General features: G+C 41.2%; 1 protein-coding gene across 1 annotated transcript in view; it reads right to left on the bottom strand.

The window, feature by feature from the left end:
- The window catches only part of LOC142100749 (relaxin receptor 1-like), a 356,003-nt gene that overhangs the window by 165,456 nt on the left and 169,475 nt on the right, over positions 1-21,072 (bottom strand). Inside the window, exon 2 of the mRNA XM_075184528.1 lies at positions 9,671-9,817. Coding sequence (XP_075040629.1) covers positions 9,671-9,817 — 147 coding nt within the window. The remainder of the gene's footprint in view (positions 1-9,670; positions 9,818-21,072) is intronic.

The following is a 21,072-nucleotide window of genomic DNA, read 5'->3' as shown; positions in this document are numbered from 1 at the left end:
AAACATAAAATCGTCTTTACTATGTTTTTGAGTTGCAACAAATGTAATGAGGTTTCTGGTACTAGAAATGACATAAAAAGAAAAGAATTTAAAACAGTTCACAAACACTAATGTAGCAAAGCATTCAAAGATTGCAGGCAACAAGTCCCTGACCTTAAATAGCTATTGCCTGTGGAAATTGACAATAAATTACCAGAGAGTATCATACAAAGAAAGTTACTGTAGAGGATTGTGATCTGGATACAAACCCCTAATTCTGTGCTACCACATAGGTGAAATAAGAATTAAAATGTAATTGTTTTTGTAAGTTTTAATTGAAACTTTTCTGTTCTATTAGCAAATATTTGTCCTTCCTTTACCGACCATGAATTTACATAATTTTTGGATCACTAGAATTCGTCTGCTTAAATTTTTTGTTATTGATTTGTAACTTGGATGGTAATCAAACATGTGGCTGGATCATTTATAAATAGCTTATTGTATAAATTTATTTAAATTAATAGTGCAGGGCTCCAATTTTTGTATTTGCAAATGTACTGACTTTTTTATATTGTGTCGTATTTCGGTATAGGAAATGTATGCCAGTGGAGGAAATTGGATTTTCGCAAACTTTCTAAAGGAAGCCTCATGCTAATAAATTATTTTCATTTGAAGTGACCAACAGGTCTTAAAGCACAGGGTTACCTGCTATCCTACCTTGTTAAAGCAAAAGGAAACATTTGAACAATGTGATTGGCAATATCCCAGATTAGCGTAAATTTTGTTAAGTATAAATTGCATTTAAAATCCAACTTTAAAGAACATCTCACATCCTGATATTAATCTTTGGACTAAATATTTCAGATTTTTTGGGGCCTGGTCGGAAAAGAGGGCTGATTTACCCCCAGCCAGGCTGTGTCCAAAACTGTATAAAAAACTAGCACTGTTTGACCATGTAGTATTATACCATCTGTACTTCTAGATATCACTAGTACCTTAAACTAGTGTATGTAACTGTCCTTATTAGGACACGTGAGCTAATAAACTTCATTGCTTCAAGAGCCTGTTTTGATGCCTATTTACCTCCTGCAATTTCTGTGACCTACAGATTAGACTGCAGAATTAATGGCTATATAAATAAATGGTGATGATGATGATGATGATGATTAGACCAATCTAATCTGTTATCTGGCTGTTTTGAGGTTGGGACCCAGCATTCCAGTACCAACACTCTTCCTACTACCTGCAACTCTGGCCAGTGTGAAAGGCCAGGGGGAACCATCCATAGCAACCTTGATCTGAAGGCAAGAGTTCAGGTGTATCAGCAAGGGGGTACACTAGCAATGAGAGTTACCCTGATGGATGCGGTTCTATGTGCCACTAATAAGGTGGCAGCAGCATATGTCCCTCCTACTGAGTTAGAGGGCGCATTTGGGATAAAGAAAGGGGACAATGGCAAAGTCAGCCCAGCCAATCCCCAGCAACACAACAGACAGGGTGGCATAGGAGGTCCATCCTGCCACAGTACATTTCTTACATTTAACTTTGAAAATTATTTGCAGAAAACAGTGAGAATATAATATAAATTGTGTTTTCATTTGTTATTTGTTGTGTATGACTATGCATCATTTTAACATCCTTATATTCTGTTTAAATTAAAAGGCAGAACAGTACATTGCAAGGCTCCATAGCAAAATTTGGGAAATGCCATGGCAATGTCACTCTAATCTCATATGCCCCCCACTCTGCTCCCTAAAGATGTGACTGGGACCTCATCAGAGTATACAGGAGGTTTCAGGGGTGTGAGGGGGTAGTGGATACCTTGGATGAGTGGGGTGATCTGGCTTTGTGGTGCCCCCTCTCACTTCCGGGACCATAGAGACTGTCAATGCCCATACTGTCCTATCCGTGTGTGACCTATGTGTCTCTCTACCCTCATGTCCTGTCTGTCCTAAATGTTCTCTATATTTGTATGTCCTTGCTATTTGCTGTGGAGGAGATGTTTGTCCTTGTGTTTCCTATCTATGTGTCCTTTATAATGTACCCATGGTCAAGGAACACCAGCTCACCCTTGCCCCGAGTAATATATATTTTTGGTGCTGGTGAAGTACCGCCGCTCTGAACAGACCAGGAATTGAAATAAGAGCAGCGCAATGGTGGAGCAGACAGGGGGCTTTACTCCACATGTGCACATTCTGGCAAGAGGGGCACTGGAGATCCCCGCGCAAACCCTGCATCTACTGTACCTATTATAATTTCCATATGTGTCCTGGCTTACTGCCTCATATGTATGTGTCCCTTCTGTTTGTTCCTATCCAATGTATTTGTTCAGGTGATACGTTTTACATATGTATAAATAATATATGGGACGAAGGGCTGCAATTACCACTTAATTCAGCTTTTTCACAAGGCCATAGGTTGCCAGCTCGCCCTAGATTTAAAATAACAGATTCTCATTTAAGGGATATAATTATAATGTAACAAACAATTGGAATAAGTTAATGGTAACAATTAAAAGGTTTGTTGCCTATTACATTTTCTTGTCTGATATTATCCTTAAACAATAAGGATTTGTGAAAATAAAATTCTAAACTATCTTTAAGACTGATACGCTCTATGTGGCACCCAGAAATTGGTATTTCTCCAGGTGCATATCTATTTATTTATTTTTGCAGTGAAAGTTGGACATTTATATACTTTATCCAAATAATTATTCTTTTAATTATTCTAATTGAGTCTATTATAATGAAAATCCACTACAATTTTATCATTTATACAAATGACTATATTGGATGTCTCTATTCAATTAATGTATTCTTCAAATAGTCATTTATGGTCCCAAAAAGGATTAATAAATCTCAAGTGGAAACCCTTGGATTTGATTACTGTAATAAAATGAACATATAGAGCTGTAAAACTCATTAATTAGTTTATTATTAGCACTCTAATGAATATCTCTTGGGAACATTTAAAGAAACCCAAATTTCCAATGACCAGAGTTATCAGAACATCAGACATTAATGTGTACTGATGCATGTTTTAACTGTTACCAACAATGTATTTTAATCACTTTTAAATTAGAAGTATCTGAATCCCTTAACACAGAATTTGTTCTTTTAAATCAGATGAATGTAACTACTTGTGTTATCTGTTAATGCAATCAACATAGATTAAATGTAATAATATATACAGTTTTATTTGTCAGTAATATTGGATGGGATTTTCTGTTACCGCCTCATACAGCAATTTAACTGTGTATCTTTAATTACCAAACTGGTTAGGGTGATTTTGAACTACCCATTAGAACAAACAGTGTGTTTAGACAGAGACCCCGGTCTCAATCTGACATACTCTCCTGGGGAAGCAGATGGGCACCCTGTGACACTGGTAGAAGGCATCATTAAACACAACACTACAGTAATTTTATGGTAAATGCCATGCATTGTGTTATAAGAAAATACCGCTCTATGATTTTTTTAATATCTTTTCAGAGATGTAAAGATGTTTTATTAACTTATGGCAAAGGAGGCATCTACTTCCATATACACTGTGCAAGGCTGACTCATATATATATAATGAGCATCCTTAGTTAATATACACATTCAACCAGTCTTACCCTGAGAGTGCTATATTTTTCCCCACCTCATGGAATGATTAATGGAGACAACCGTTGGGTTTATTGCACCTTTAAGTAGCTGATTATAAACTTATTACGCCATTTTATAAAATATACAGAGCCCACTATTTTCTTTCTTTGATTGTTTTCCATGGGTTTACACTGAGATCAATCTATTACACCATTAAAATAATTTCTGGGTATCCGGGTGATCTTTAATGCACACTTTTCACTTTAAAAAAGTCAGTGCAAACTACAATCTTTTCCTAATTGGAGCCGATCTATGTAAAACATTCCACTGGAGAGGTTTGAGGCTTCTATTACATCCAGGCAGCGATATATGGCGTTTCATTCTATTTTCAGCTATACCATGTTCTATATTAAATATTTATATTTTCAATTTAATCAACGGCACAGGACCTCCTTACCCACATTCCCAAACCTCTATAATCATAAAGTATCGTCTCCCTCTGCCTCTCCTTGCTCTGTTGTTGTACTATACAAACATGCACGGGTGAACATATTATTATGTTAAATTTATTATACCAAAAGATACATATTTGCCTATTACAACATTGTACCAGTGAGGTTCAGATTAGAAGATATACTAATACCTGGCTTCCTATTGAGTATTATTGTTTAAGTTGGTCGCTCTTAGTACAAAACAGTTCAATCTTATGATTTAAACACTAGCTGCACAAACCATGCTGTATGCCGCTGAAGTAAAATCCGAGAGATACTGTAGTATATCATGTAGGCGCAGTTTTCAGTCACAATCACAGTCACAACATATGCCTATGTAGCACTAGGCATCCCATTGAAAATAATGACCCGTGTCTATCACCATTACCACAGAAGACGAGCAATAATTAACTTTTTGCACATGTGTACTACCGTGGCAAGCTAGTCCACTTCCACCTCGCGAATCACCCATGTCTGGCCAGCTCCATCAAAAAGAGCACATATTCCTCTCCCCTTAGTGTTATAGCCATATTGACACACTAACTCATGCACTTAGCTATAACAACAAAGTAGCAGAAAAATATTGTAGGTAGAACATCATAAAAGAAGAAAAAAGAGCATTAGACTTCTCTTACTATATTGTTCCATGAGGGTTATGGACTGCTGGAATGTTCTCCCTGTGTTTGTGTGGGTTTCCTCCGGGTGCTCCGGTTTCCTCCCACACTTCAAAAACATACTAGTAGGTTAATTGGCTGTTAACAAAATTGACCCTATTCTGTGTGTGTTTGTGTGTGTGTTAGGGAATTTAGACTGTAAGCTCCAATGGCGCAGGGACTGATGTGAATGAGTTCTCTGTAAAGCGCTGCAGAATTAGTGGCGCTATATAAATAGCTTCTGCTGCTGCTGATGATGATGATGAGGAAGTCAAATTACATTGCTGTAAGGGTAAACTTCTTTGTTTATTTTGGTCCATTGTAACCTTCTCACATTTGCAAAGTACCCTAATAGAGTTGTTAGGAAATCATCCACTACCTAAAATGGACTTTAGTGTTAAGCATCAGTCATGTGTGACAGACAAATTTCAAATGCATTGAAAACGTTACTAGAAACTTGCGTATCTGTGTATGTGTATTAGAAAAGAAATACTGCATGTGTCACAGAAAATTACTAATAAAAAAGCAATCTATGTCTAAATAGAAAAACACTTGACGTCAAAATAGAGAAAAAACAGCAATATATTATAGATCACAGTCATACAGAATCTTTTGACATGTTGTATGGCCATGTGCACTTTGAAAAATACTGGACACAAATTTATTTATCCATAGATAGATTTTTTTACACTGCTCTAGTCCACACCTGGACAACCTGTGCTATGAAACTACAAGTCCAAGAATACTCTGCCAGCTATGGGCTGGCTATCAGCTTGCAAAGCGTGCTGGAGCTTTTAGTTTCACTGCACGGGTTGTCCAGGCCTGCCCTACACCAACTCTAAAATTATATGCCTGCCTTGTAGCTTCTGTAATGTATGCTGTGCTTTTAAAAATAGACCCTAGAAATAGTCTAGATTAATATGATTTTTTTTTTTACTGTTTAATAAGCATATTTGATAATAGATTTTCAGTGAATAAATTAATTCCTGTTTTATGTGTTCTTAAGTTTAATCTTGAAAGCAGCGTCGAGTTTATGTTTAATAAACATTTTAAAACTTACAATATGCCTGTGACAAGAAATTGAGCTTGTGACTGTGCAGCTGTATCTAACAGCAGTACACACCATGCACAAACATGACAATGGGAAGTTCACAGGTGAGTAGCATGGACACCCCTGCAGCCTGATTTAACAAACACAAACAACAGGTGGTAGTTGTATAGACCTGAGCAGTGCTGGACTGTTGGTGTTTTTTTTGATCCATCACATAAGGGTTAGAGAAGTCCACATTTTATCGTATGGGTAGCCAAGTTGTTTTTTTTATTATATTACGAGAAACCTGAATAGAGTTACTAGCTTTGATAGAGCAAGAATAATAAATGAAACAGAAACTATATCAGTATACTAATACATCAAATATAACAATAAATCAAATATATTAGTTGTACATCAATATAATAATATATCAAATATAGCAGATTGCAAAGTAGGACAGATGATACATAATTAAAATCTTTTGAGCCTGGATAGGTCATAAACACTCAAAAATATCTGAAGAAGATTTGTAGTAATAACATAAACCTGTTCACACAGACTCACTGGTTTGAAAATGATGTTAGATCACAAGGTGTACAGTTTTTGGCCACTGAGGGTCAAATAGCATGTTTCACTCAAATCTTAGTGGAAAGACATTAACACAGTCTCCATAGGGTGCAGATCTTAAACATGACATATTCCTGCACATTTTACAATGTATTTGCTGATTTTAACCGTTTATATGAATCAGTTAATGTGGCCCACTATCAGTCAGTACTAATAACTAAAGGCAGAAATCAAAGCTTCCAAATGCTTATGTTAGCCAGTTAGCCAGCTAGGAGCCTCTTTCTATTGTAGGAACATGTTTTCCCTCTCTTCCCTGCTGAACATTATGTCACTCACAAGGTCTTCTTGCATGCACTGGATATTTGTGATCTCTCTAAAGATCTTCAATAATATTCAGATCTGGGGACTGTGAAGACCATTCAAAAACCTTAATATTTCATTCCTGTGATTAGTTCATGCTGGATTTTTAGATATGTTTTGAATCAATATCTTGGTGAAACACCTTAGCTTTAATGGCTTTAATTTATTCACCCTAATAGGATTTCTTGATATTTGGTTACATCCATTGTTCCTCACATCTGTATATTTCCTGTGCCACCGGATGTCATACAAACCCAAAGCATAATATATCCACTACCATACTTATTGAGTGGCATGGTGTTCTTTTCTTCAAATGCTTTACCTATTTTTATCCAAATGTATTTTTGTGGTTCTACCCACAGTGTACAGCACTATATTCCAAAACATTTCTAAGTACTGTTTTCCTACTTCAGATGTTCACTTTTGTGATGAGGTTGTAAGAAAGATTTACTTCTAACAACCTTTCCATACAGATCATGTTTGTGTAAGCAATAAGCAACACTGTACATTGACCCACAACTCCTGAGTCTTCCTGCAGGTCCTTTGCAGTGATATGTGGGTTCTGCTTCGCATATCTGGCCAGTTTACAGGACTTCTATCAGATATTTTCTATTCCAGACCTTGCCTTGACCTCAACAGATCCCTTTAACTGCAATTGTCCACTCAAAAAATGAGTACAGTGACAGCATGACTAGTTTCCAAAAAGTTCTAAAAATAAAAATTTTAAGCAACATCTGACATGTACACCTTTGTGATCTGACCCCCCTGTCACATACTTTAAAAGACATGCATATTGCAGTGTTCATATTGCAAGATACTGTATAAGGTGATTTCAAAGAGCTCATGGACTGCTGCTAGATCATCATTAGACGCAAGGTGTTCAATCGAGTTTCTAGTAATGGATGCCCTGAGATCATGGAGAGACGACAGGGAGTGTTGAGTTAACTTATAACAATGTTATATTGACTAAGGTACAAAGTTTATAAATTGTGAATACTTTTACAGCTGTACTACATGATCTAAAGCATGGTTGTCCAACCCGCGGCCCGCGGGCCGCATGCGGCCCAGCATGCCTGTAAATGTGGCCCAGCAGGAGTTTTGGTTGTGGCAAGGGGGCAGTGCTGAAAAAAAAAATCCGGAAAAAAAATAAAATAAATACCCTGCGGTCCCGTCAGCTGGCGCTCCGGCTCCCTCCCTGGTCTCCTCCTCCATGTGGCGCTCGCAGTGAATGTCAGGGGTGACGTCATCACACCCGACATCCATTGCGTAGCGCAGCACAGAGGAGTCACCCGCGCGAACTATCAGCAGCAGTGAAAGATTATCCAGTATCTTATTGTTGTTACTCTGAATTTGGACTTTCTGCACCATGCAATTATGAACTAGCTGTGTTCTCTGTATGTATCTAATATAAATATTAAGAGATAATTGTATTTTTAATATTTTAAACCATTTTAAATGTGCAGTGCTGAGTAGGGTGAAAATTTCACCCACTGTTACCCTCATCGGAGGCTGCTCCATGAGCCATTTTTCCCACCACCCTATCTTTAAATCTCTGTAGATTTCTATTAGTCCTCCTGATGCTACCTATATCGGTGACCATTTCAAACTGGTCAATAAAAAAAATGATTCCTGGGTGCAGAAAGAGAGGTAAAAAATTTTTTTGCCATTTAATTCCCCGAACCCCACTAAGGGGCAGATGCAGGTAAGTTAAATTGTAGCTGGAAATGGGACTACTGCTTTAATCATGATTCTGCAACAGGTTTCCTAACTCTTACTAACTTCATTTCCAAGTAAGTTTAATATGTTAACTATGTTTTCTATGTTTTTTTGGATGATCAGCTATCGTTAGTGTTAGTGTATTTTATGTGCGGCCCAAACCAACTCGTCGTCTTCCAATGTGGCCCAGGGAAGCTAAAAGGTTGGACACCCCTGATCTAAAGTAATCCTAGAGGAACAGCTGATTTTTATTTGGTGTTAATGCCAATCACTTTTATTGCTGATAGTTATATACTACTTACCTTTGTGTTTGAATGTGATTGGTAAACTCTGAACACAGTTACAGCCCCATTATGAAAGTGTGTGCAGACATTTTACCATTGGCACCCAAGGCAATGCCTAGGTTTGCCTAATGGTAGCGCCAGCCCTGTTTGCACTTAACCAGATTGCAACCGCCTCAACCACCCACGTATGCTTGTATTAGCTAGGACACTATGATGTATATTAATATTCTTTATTTTTCAGCATATTTTACAATAAATGAGATGCATCCAACTAAGTATGTCGGTGTAAATACGTTTTGTTTTTTCTACTTTTTATTTTGAACTGCATCAAATGCAGGAGAATTTTTACAAACCTGTTTTGAACTCTGTATTAGGCCCTGTGTGTTCTGTGGACACATTCATCAAAGGGTTGATATGTACTTTGAATGACTAATGCAGTGTTCTCCATGTGGCTGAATATCTCTTAGACTGTACAGACCATGGTTGAACAAAATGTGATGTGTGTAGGTTGTCTTGGAGCATTTTTCAAAATCTATGTGCCTGATTCATCAAGGAAAGTCATGCAAAAAATGAGCAAATGTTCTCTTGGGCAAAACCATGTTACAATGCAAAGGGTGCAAATTATTTTTTTATTTTGCACATAAGATAAATATTAGCTGTTTTTTCATGTAGCATACAAATACTTTATATCTTTATTTGTACACTGAAATTTAAAGTTTATCAAGGACATGCTCTACCCCAATTTTAAATCTGCCATCACATTTTAAATTTACCTCCCCCTCCAATACAACATGGTTTTGCCAAGGTGCAGAGTTACTAATTTTTTTATTTCCTTTCCTTAATGAATCGGTCCCAATATGTGCAAGTTTTAGAAACACACAAACAGATCTGCATATTTTTGCACTGTGCGCCTATTACTATGTTCTAAAATATATAGCACACAAGCATCATAAAATTATTTAGAAATGCGTATTTCAGAAATATGGGTTTATCGGCTTACCACAGTTTTCCTCATCAGCACCATTATCACAGTCCTTATGTCCATTGCAGTGCAGAAGTTGAGGCAAGCACAGTGACAGATTTCCGCATGGAAATTGACCCAGGGGACAAGTATCACTGTTCAGGGTGGAGGGGATCATTAATGTATCTGTAAAAAATAAAGAACAGGAAAGGAAAATTACATTGCACTATTTAAAATGGTTGGAGTGGTTAAAAATATCACTAATGGAGCATAGCACACAACTTAACAAGCCTCCCCTTTCAAACCCCCACATGTTGCACACAGCAGGGCCTCTCCCATAGCAGAAAAACCCCCTTCAACTTAGATAGTTCTGTCTTTTAATAGAGCCATTGATGGTATGTGGCGGTTCAAGCAGGGGTTGGCGGTGGTTTCTCCTGGGCCCAGCAGTATAATGCTGACACCGAAGTCCCCCACTCCTGAGTACCTGAAAGCCCAAATTGGCATGCAGAATGGGGGCTTCCTGGACCAGCTTCCTTCCCAAATCTTGTTATTGGGCCTGGCGATAAGGTGTTACACCCCTATATATAAATTATTTCATACCAGTTTATTGTAATATGCATAAAATTGGAAAACAGGAAGGGAGCATTTGTAAGAAGAGAAATGGTTCCTGTTGGGGAATAGTGGCACAATTACATGTATGGTTAACTCATAACAGTACAAGTACCAACTAGCAATGAAACTTGGTAGTGATCAGTTTCATCCATTTTATGAATAAATCAGTTTCTACTAATTTTTCTAATGACAATATTTATTCAGTGTTTTAAACAGAAACTTCTTTTGAGCTGGAGGAAAGCAATCGGAAATGTGACATTTTGTATGATAATAATGCAATACACCTGCTATCCAATTCATATAACAAAAGTTGTATTTACTCTACATTGTAGCATAGTTCCACATGAAGCTAAGGGTAACATTATATTGTTCATGTACTTTATTACAGTAGGTGGACATGTGCATATTGAATTTTCCTTTCAGAGTTTATAAAACAAGTTGCAAACAGTCCCTTATTGCCAGGGACTGTCCCAGGATTTAGAACCCCTATTTCCCTTATGGAATAGATTATAGTGACATGGAATAAATTTAATGGTTTGATGAAAAGAAATAGGTTAAATAATTGCATAAATATAGAAGCTATAATAACACAATTAAATAAGTTGAGAACTATATTAACTTAATAATATGTATTGTATGATAATAGATTTAATTAATTGTGAAATTAAGCCATCATAATAATTAAACAGAATGGATATAGACCACACATCTTATAGCAATATAATATGTGTTGAAAATAATGAGTATAACATGTATAATAATACCGTTGTTAATTTTATAATTTATTAATAAGTTCTATTTCACTGATAACTATTAATTGTAATTGTTATCTGCCACACATCTCATAGAAATTATAATAGGTATAAATTTATTACTACATTGTTAAGCAAAGAAGATTTAAATTTTTTTTTTGGTGATCTGTTATTTAAAGTATGAGTTAAAATGTTTACATTTTATGCTGTCTATGTTTGCATCATGATCACAATAAATGAACTGTTATACCGGTGGAGAAACTGTCAACACAAGACGTGAAATTCAGCCCACGTTATAGATGACAGACAGGAACTTTGCTTAGAAACCTAATTGTTTTTCTAGGAATGATTGGCTCTGATACAGCAAAGAGACCAATAAACGGTGCCTATGAACTCATGTGATCTTTACATCTGATGCAACAGACGACGAAAGGAGCAGAGAAACGTGTCAGGTGATGCCAGCGTACGGATGTCAAAGTTATTGCCTGCTTAACTTGAAACAGCTATCTCTATAGTTACTTACCTGACGGGATACACCATCCATTTTCCCACTACGAACTAAATTGATTTAGCCTTTCAATCTGAAATGGCTCTTTTAGTCATCAAGCCACCACAGATAAAGTCCTCTCTTTTGAACTTGAGATTTGCCACAGCACATAAAGTCCTTTCTTGTGAACTGGAGGCTTGCTTCCCTGCATTTGCACTGACTGAAGTGAGAATAAAGCTGGGTACACACTACAGAAAATTCCTCCTGATGTGATATCTTTAACAATTTTACCAACGACTGAAAGTCCCGATCAGCATGCTGATTCATGTGTACACACTTACACAATTTTACACGATCTACCTTCACATCTGTGCTCTTCATCTGTCATAAGCATCGGCTGAAAAGATCGTGACTCTGTAAAGTCTATAGAGATCTGCCTACACTTCTGGTCATGAGTGCATACACACTAAAGCAGTGGTTCCCAAACTTTTGCCGTTCGCGGCACCCTTTAGAGTCTCCAAATTTTTTCAAGGCACCCCTCCAATATAATTATTGAGCAGTCCTGTTTTAGAAGTAGTTGGGTCAAAAAATTGTAATAAGTATTTAGGTCAGGACAGAAATACTTATTTAGTTGTATGCAAAAATGCCCCCACTGCATCCAGACACTTTGCCCCCTCTGCATCCAGACACACTGCCCCCTCTGCATCCAGACTAGAGATGGGCGGGTCCGGTTCTCCGAGAACCGAACCCACCCGAACTTTGGGTATCCGAGTACCGAGCTGAGCAGCTCGGTACTCTCCCGCCCATTCCGAATCCAAATCGAGGCCGAACGTCATTGTGACGTCGTCGGATCTCGTGGCTCGGTTCTCGCGATACTTCAACTTTATAAATACACGCCTCCACAGCAATCCATCGCCAGAGGGAGAGAGCAGGGTGTAGTCATAGGCTAATTAGAGCAGGGACAGAGAATACAATATTGTTCTTGCAATTGCTCTAACCAAAATCGCTAGTGCAGAGAGGAGGATAGAGGTTTATTATTTTTTCTTCATATTTGGCACTCCCCAGTGCTTTTGGGGGTGTCCCCCATAATTGTGCATAAATATTTCTGGCTGTCAAAAGTCATATCTGTCAGCAGTATCTACTAAATAATTTTTAGCACTCCTCAGTGCTTTTGGGGTGTCCTCCCTAATTGTGCATTAATATTTCTGGCTGTCAAAAGTCATATCTGTCAGCAGTATCTACTAAATAATTTTTAGCACTCCTCAGTGCTTTTGGGGTGTCCTCCCTAATTGTGCATTAATATTTCTGGCTGTCAAAAGTCATATCTGTCAGCAGTATCTACTAAATAATTTGTAGCACACCTCAGTGCTTTTGGGGTGTCCTCCCTAATTGTGCATTAATATTTCTGGCTGTCAAAAGTCATATCTGTCAGCAGTATCTACTAAATAATTTTTAGCACTCCCCAGTGGTTTGCGCTCAGAATGGATTCAAAGCAGTCCACATATGATCTGAATGAGCAACCAGGTTCTGTCACCAGTCCTGATGTCAGTGTTCCCAGTACGTCATCTGGCCAAGGCGATGTCAAACAACAGAGTGTTTTCAAATTAGTGCAAAAAACAAAAACCAAAAAAAATTTACTGTATTGAAGCGAAAAAGAAGTGTAACTGAGCAAAAGTTAAGTGACGATAAAAAAAAAATTGCAACCATGCCATTCTACACACGCAGTGGCAAAGAGAGAATGAGGCCTTCACCTTTGGCTATTAGTGGCAGATCCCAAAAAGTTACCCAGCCTACAATTGGTGCACAACTACTGTTACGCGTCAAAGCCGAGCTGCAAGATAACAGTGAGGCATTACAGGAGAATATTTGCTCTGATTCACAAATGACAACAATCCCTGTGGAGAGTCCATCCAACAGTGGGATGTCTAATCGTAAGCATTCTGCTGATGTGTGCCTTAATAGCCCGAGTGTAGCCGGTGATACCCAAATTGAGGATGCCACTTTGGAATTAGAAGAGGATGAGGGGGAGATTTGTGTAGGCGACGAGGGCGCTAATGATGATGTTAATGATTATGATGCAGACAGATACCAAATTGCCTTTCTCAATTTCTATTTATATTCTAGATTATATAACGGCTGAATAGTTTTCTATTTTACTCCTAGTGGAGAGAGGATCTGATGTAGACAGATACCAAACTGCCTTTGTCCATTTCAATTTATATTGTACAGTCTATAATGGCTGAATTTTTTAGTATTTTATACAAGTGGAGGGGGCCCTAGAGAGACAGAAACCAAACTGGCTTTCTCCATGTCAATTAATATTGTACAGTCTATAATGGCTGAATTTTTTGGTATTTTATACAAGTGGAGGGGGGCCTTGAGAGACAGAAACCAAACTGGCTTTTTCCCTTTCTTTACATATTTAACTATAAGTGTAGGGTGTAATATACATTCAAAGACGATGGCTGCATTGCCAATATGCATAGATGGAGAGGAAGACAATCTGTTTTGTGTGTAGAATAGGCCTACCAACGAAGAATTAAACTGTTTTTTTGGATGATTTATTACCTCAACAATTAGATTACTTGTCTCTAAAACAGTTGGAGCACTAAATTGGGTTAATTTAGGCCCAAAAACATGGATTTTCCAAAAAAATAGCAAAACAAAACCAAACAAAACCAAAACCAAAACCAAAACACGCAATGGCGGTTTTGCAAAACCAAAACCAAAACCAAAACACGACGGTAATCCAGATCCAAAACCGAATCCAAAACCAAAACACGGGGGTCAGTGACCATCTCTAATCCAGACACACTGCCCCCTCTGCATCCAGACACTCTGCCCCCTCTGCATCCAGACACACTGCCCCCTCTGCATCCAGACACACTGCCCTCTCTCACGCTGTCCCCCTTCCTCTGCCCTCTGTCACGCTGTCCCCCCTCCTCTGCACTCTTTCACGCTGTCCCCCTCCTCTGCACTCTGTCACGCTCTCCCCCTCCTCTGCCCTCTCTCATGCTGTCACTCTCCTGCTGTCACCCTCCTCTGCCTCTCCTTTGCCTCGCTGTCACTCTCCTCTGCCCCGCTGTCACTCTCCTCTGCCCCGCTGTCACTCTCCTGCTGTCACCCTCCTCTGCCCCGCTGTCACCCTCCTCTGCCCCGCTGTCACTCTCCTCTGCCCCGCTGTCACTCTCCTGCTGTCACCCTCCTCTGCCCCACTGTCAGTCTCCTGCTGTCACCCTCCTCTGCCTCTCCTCTGCCCCGCTGTCACTCTCCTGCTGTCACCCTCCTCTGCCTCTCTTCTGCCCCGCTGTCACTCTCCTGCTGTCACCCTCCTCTGCCCCGCTGTCACTCTCTTGCTGTCACCCTCCTCTGCCTCTCCTCTGCCCCGCTGTCACTCTCCTGCTGTCACCCTCCTCTGTCTCTCCTCTGCCCCGCTGTCACTCTCCTGCTGTCACCCTTCTCTGCCTCTCCTCTGCCCCGCTGTCACTCTCCTGCTGTCAGCCTCCTCTGCTTCTTCTCTGCCCCGTTGTCACTCTCCTGCTGTCACCCTCCTCTGCCTCTCCTCTGCCCCGCTGTCACTCTCCTGCTGTCACCCTCCTCTGCCCCGCTGTCACTCTCCTGCTGTCACCCTCCTCTGCCTCTCCTCTGCCCCGCTGTCACCCTCCTCTGCCCCGCTGTCACTCTCCTGCTGTCACCCTCCTCTGCCTCTCCTCTGCCCCGCTGTCACCCTCCTCTGCCTCTCCTCTGCCCCGCTGTCACTCTCCTGCTGTCACCCTCCTCTGCCCCGCTGTTACTCTCCTGCTGTCATCCTCCTCTGCCTCTCCTCTGCCCCGCTGTCACTCTCCTGCTGTCACCCTCCTCTGCCTCTTCTCTGCCCCGCTGTCACCCTCCTCTGCCTCGATCCCTCTAACGCCTCTTCCGCGGGCCAGCCATATAAAAAAAAAGAAAGAACACAGTAACTTACCAATCCGCCGGGCGCCGGGACCCAGCAGCCTCCTCTCTCCCGCAGCAACTGTCACTGAATATCGACGTCAGTGACAGCTGCTGTGGGAGAGAGGAGTCTACTGGGTCCCGGTGCCCGGCGGATTGGTAAGTTACTGTGTTCTTTCTTCTTTTTATTTTATATGGCTGGCCCGCGGCACCCCAGTGACAGCGCCGCGGCACCCCTGGGAGCCGCGGCGCACAGTTTGGGAACCGCCGCACTAAAGCATTTGCCTGACATTGTTCCATTGTTTATAGTGATTTTTAGTCCAGTTATAAAATCAAATGAAACAATATGTTGTGCTTTGGTACAATAAAATATGATCGTGGGAGTGCACACAGTAATGCAATATTGGACCTGACAGTCATTTATTGTGTAATTGGCACGATAATCGGGTGAAAACCCTGTAGAGTGTACTCAGTTGACTGCAGATATGGAGATCTACATTTAATTGAGATCTGTCCCTTTGTGAGTGGGGGATATTCACTGCAGATAAGTACTATTGCGCTATTACTATCAAAGTGGGAAGCATAAGAATTATCTCTTGGACATCATCTGTTTGTCTGAGGGCTTGTATGCATACACTAATTAGGTAGCATAAGAACTACTTAAGTCTTAGGATTTATATGGATACAAATTGATTGCCTGAGGTCTGAGAGATGTATATAAGTGATCATCTCAGGATTAAAAGTGGCTGCGGATAATAGGCATAACTATGGATATATAAGTCATTAATGTCTGTATGTTTATTTGAGAGGTTGTTATTTATTTACTATTGGGCCACTCACTTTAGGATTGCTTCAAACTGTTTTTTGAATAGACGATTTTTTTAGAGCACATACACCAGGTTTTCCCCAATATTAAACTTCTCTAAAGAGATAAACCCATTCCGTTTTTTTCAGACATTACCAAATACACATTGCAGATAGTGGAATTATATATCTGTGTGTTTTGTATCTAATTTATTATTGTTATTATAATGTATTATATTAGATGAATTACATAGGCCTAGTCTGCCAGTTCCAGCCACCTGTCTTGAGGCGCCAGTTTCGGCCACCAGTCCGGAGGCGCCAATTCCGGCCCCCAGTCCGGAGGTGACAGTCTCTGCTGCCTGTGCTTAATGTGCCAGCCCCTGTCGCTTGTTTTCAGGTGCCATCCTCTGCCTCCAGCTCCATGTTGCTATCCTCTGCCTCCAGCTCCAAGATGCCATCCAGTTCTGAGGTGCCAGCCTCTGTTTCCAGGCCTGAGTCTCCTGCTGTTGTCTCCCATCTTGAGCCTCCAGCCTCTGCTCCTGAGTAGCTAGCCGCTGTCTCCAGCTCCGAGTGGCCAGCTACTGTCTCCAGCTCCAAGTGACCAGCCGCTGTCTCCAGTTCCGAGTGGCCAGCCGCTTTCTCTGTTCCCGAGCTACAGCCTGCTTCAGAGAGGGCGCTGCCGCTCCAGCCTGCTTCAGAGCGGGCGCTGCCTCTCCAGTCTGCTTCTGAAAGTGTGCTGCACCTCCATCCTGCTTCTGAGAGGGCGCTGCCCTTCCAGCATGCTTCTGAGAGGGCTTTTCCTCTAGGGCCCACTCCAAAGAGTGTCCTGTCCCTCCAGTCCCCTCCAGAAACAGTGCTGACAGTTCAGACCGAGTTGCCGCCTAATTCGGATCAGCCTGAGTTGCAACTTGATGCAGTTTAGCCTGAGTTGACACTAAGTGCTGCCCGCTCTGAGGCTTCTCACAGTGCTGCCCACTCTGAGGCTTCTCACAGTGCTGCCCACTCTGAGCTTCTCATAGTGCTGCCCACTCTGAGGCTTCTCACTATGCTGCCCGCTCTGAGGCTTCTCACTGTGCTGTCCGCTCTGAGGCTGCTCACTGTGCTGTCCGCTCTGAAGCTTCTCACTGTGCTGTCCAATCTGAGGTTTCTCATTGTGCTGTCCGCTGAGGTTTCTCACTGTGCTGTCCGCTCTGAGGCTTCTCACTGTGCTGCCAAGTTGTCCGCCCAGTCCGTGCCCCCTGCCAAGTCGTCCACCCAGTCTGAGCCTCCTGCCAAGTGTGCCAATTCTGAGCCATCCTTTAGCAAGGGGGCCAAGTCTGAGCCATCCTTTGCTGAACCGACTCTTGCAGAGGGTGCCAAGTCCGAGCTGTCTCTTGCTGAAAGTGCCAAGTCCGAGCTGTCTATTGCCGAGGGTGCCAAGTCCAAGCTGTCACCTTTCTTTAAAGAGCACCTTTCCCAATTTAGTGCCCTTCTGATTTTTTGTGCTTCACATATTCCCTCCGTACCTAGCCTCGTTAATGACCCTACTGTTTCTAATAGCGCATTTTAGAGGGGAAGCTTTGAAATGGGTAAACCCATTTATTGAGACGGACCATCTCATCCTATCGGACTTGCAATCCTTTACTGAGGCAATAATCAGCAAGTTTGCAACATCTCCCGCTATGCCATCTTGAGGGGCCTCCATACATTCGGCAATACCACCTATCTCATCAGGCCAAGAGATACCACTGTGCACCTCCCAATTGGAACAGGCTGCTGTTCCGAGTAATTATCGTAAGAAGAAAAGTTGAAAGAAGAGAGCAGGGTCTGTGGTGCATTATCTTCCCACTGGCATAATCTCCATCGCCTTACCGCCCTTGGACAAGGACTTGCATGCTGGGCCCCTTACAGTGGACTATGACTCAGACTGTTTTAATCACGTTTGGTAATATAGGCACCTGGAATCCGCCCTAAGGAAGGGGGGGTATCTGCCTGCAGTCCGCTGCAATATATGCTTGTTGCATTGGCAGCTCCTGCCTCTTGGACTTTGGTCTTATGTATTATCTGCAGTGCCTATATTAATCAGAGGTGCTGCTATTATGCCTTCCCTTTCATCACTAGGTGTTAACTTGCTGCATCAATGATCTCTTGCACCTGGGTGTCTCTCTACTTATACCTGCCACTCCTTGTATACCTTGCTGGTCATTGTTGTCGTTGCTGTTGTATGTTGCTGTGTCGTTCCCTGCTGTGTTCCTGGTTCACCTGTTCCCTTGGATTTCTTCATACTACTTGTTAACCTGCATCAGCGGGGTTCCTGGTATTTGCTTTCTGCATTTCCTTGTAATCCTTATTCTATACCTACACCATCCAGTTTATACCATCCTGCAATAAATATTGTGTGTTTCACCATATTCCGGGATCCTTAGCTGTGATTCCTGCATTGAAGTGTGACATTTGCTTTCTCTTGCCTTCTGAAAAGTTCACTGCCCACCCAGGCCCCTGTTTGTTTTTAGATAGCTTGTGTCGAAGTCAGCAAATTGGATAAAGTCATTTCAATTAATATCGAGCAAACTTGATTGTTTTTGTCTGAAATTATGCGTAGAGCATGCTACGGCGTGGAAGGGCTTATCCAGCCACAACACGTGGCAATAACAGTTTCTACACTTTTGTATACATTCGCACCAACACACACATTTGTAAATAGTACACATTAATCGTAGTTGCAACACATAGTTATTTATGTCGAAATATAGTAGTGTTTATGTGTAATATTATAAGCTATATGCATATTAGTGATACATATGGTTCAGGTTAAAGGAAATGTGTCATGTCTGATATCATATTAATCCTCTTTACATCAGCAGCTGTCCGGTGCATTCGGCGAAGAGATCGCACATTGCATACTCTAGTTATTGATGTTAGGGAATAAACCTTTAATATGATGCTGACTGTAAAATGCTAATGGACTGGTTGTAATTGGAGTTTTGGCGAGAAAAACAGAGCACATCCCTGGAGAGATGACCCCCACCTTTGGATTCCTTCGATTGAACCAGCCTATGATCTGCAACCCCCTGGACCTTCCTGAAGCCTGGACCAATAGAAGCAAACCATACCATCTGCATTGTTTCACTGTATTTCTGTTTGCATATAAGCAGGAGCTTTTCATCTAGTGTTCAGACATCTTGTCTACAGACTTCAGGACTGAATGACTGTTCACTGGATCCAGAGCGCCTGCGATAAGTAACGGCTGTACTTACTATTATTTTGCTTGAATTATTCTGCTACTTTTTGAGAATAAATATTTGTGCCCTGGAAACACAAATCGAGATTCGACAATCGTTATTGGATAGCGACAAATGTGCATAACAATTTGGGGGCTCGCAGCGGAGATTTCGTTGCCGGACGATACTCAAGACCAACCGATTTTGGTTCCGCAACAAAGGGTGGAGATGCGTCATATACGGGTAAGAACACAATGTGTTCAAAACCTGAATTTTGCTCTGTGTTATGAAACCGAATGTCCGTTTTGCATAATCTGAAGGTGCGCTAACTGAAATCTAGGGACAAAAGAGAAAACTGTTTCTTTTTATTGTCATATTGCGTTTTAATATATTGTATTGCTTAGCGTATGTGTGCTTCCTGCCTAGCATATGTGAACTTCCGGTAGATTTTCCACGTGGTTAAACAATCGTTTTGATAGTTGTTATACATGCATAGTATAATCACTTGTTAAAACCTCTGGGACATTATTACTATTGTTGGGAACTTTGATTTTCTGCGCAGAAAAGGTATATGTTGTGTGTGATATGGTGACTTTAAATACACTGAGGTTGTGATCTATTGTTGAATAGAGTGTCAGTTGCTGTCTGACGAGGCAGGTGCCCAACTGGCGTAAGGTATACAAGGCAGGTATACTGGTGGCGGAAACAGAGCAAGTTTTCGCGACGTGCGCCCAAGAGTAATCGCATAGTTTACTGATAACTAGTATCTTTAAGCGTTGCGATTGGACCACGCGGCAAGGAAAGCCGTGTTCGTGACTTGGGAGCACGGGGAGGAATTAAGCTGGTAAGGCTGGTAATTGACTTTACCGGATGCTGCCAGCTGTAATAAACTCAGCAGATTTTGTTGGAGAGTCAGGGGTAATCGAGGAGCTGATAACCCTTTAGTCCGCATTGATATTTCTGTATTATGGGTCCTTGTTTATGACGAGAGGAAGCGAGTGGACGTGGCTTGTAGCAAATACGTCCACAGGCCGGTAAAATATCTCTAGCGGTAGATTGCGGGTGGCAGAGTGTTGAAATTATTGGCAGGATATTGTGATATTTCTGGAACCCTATTTTGTGGCACGATATTGTGATATATCTGGAATCCTATTGTTCAGCATGGGTGCTAAGCAGTCGCTAGAGATGGCCGAGGTACTGCCTAAGGAAGGGCCTATTGGTTCAGCGAGGTTTCTCATGTGTAAGAAGTATGGTGCATACGCAACTGCGTATTGCGACACGTGGGTCAAGATGACCAAGGATTGTGTTAGGCCTTTCCCAACAATAGGGAGTTTTAATGCAGAGGTACTGAATAACGTAAAAGATAAAGTGTGGTTGATTAAGTCAACGAAAGTGAGAAATCAACATAATGATTGTTTGAAATTGTGGCAAATGGAAGGCAACACGTGGCAGGGTAGCGAGTGCGCAGCGAAGTAGGCGTGGCAAAAAGCGCGCACACAACGGAAGTACCCATTGAGAAGCGTGGCGAATGCAGCGCAAGCACGCCCCCGCCACCCTATGTGGCGGGAGGTGTAAGTACAGTCGTTATTAAAAATGAAAAAAAGGAAATTGCTAAGTTATATCCTGTTTTAAGTCAGTTTAAAGCAAGTGTTTCTG

The sequence above is a fragment of the Mixophyes fleayi genome, chromosome 9, assembly GCF_038048845.1.
Source record: "Mixophyes fleayi isolate aMixFle1 chromosome 9, aMixFle1.hap1, whole genome shotgun sequence".
NCBI lineage: Eukaryota > Metazoa > Chordata > Amphibia > Anura > Limnodynastidae > Mixophyes > Mixophyes fleayi.
This window is presented reverse-complemented; position numbering and strand designations above follow the sequence as displayed.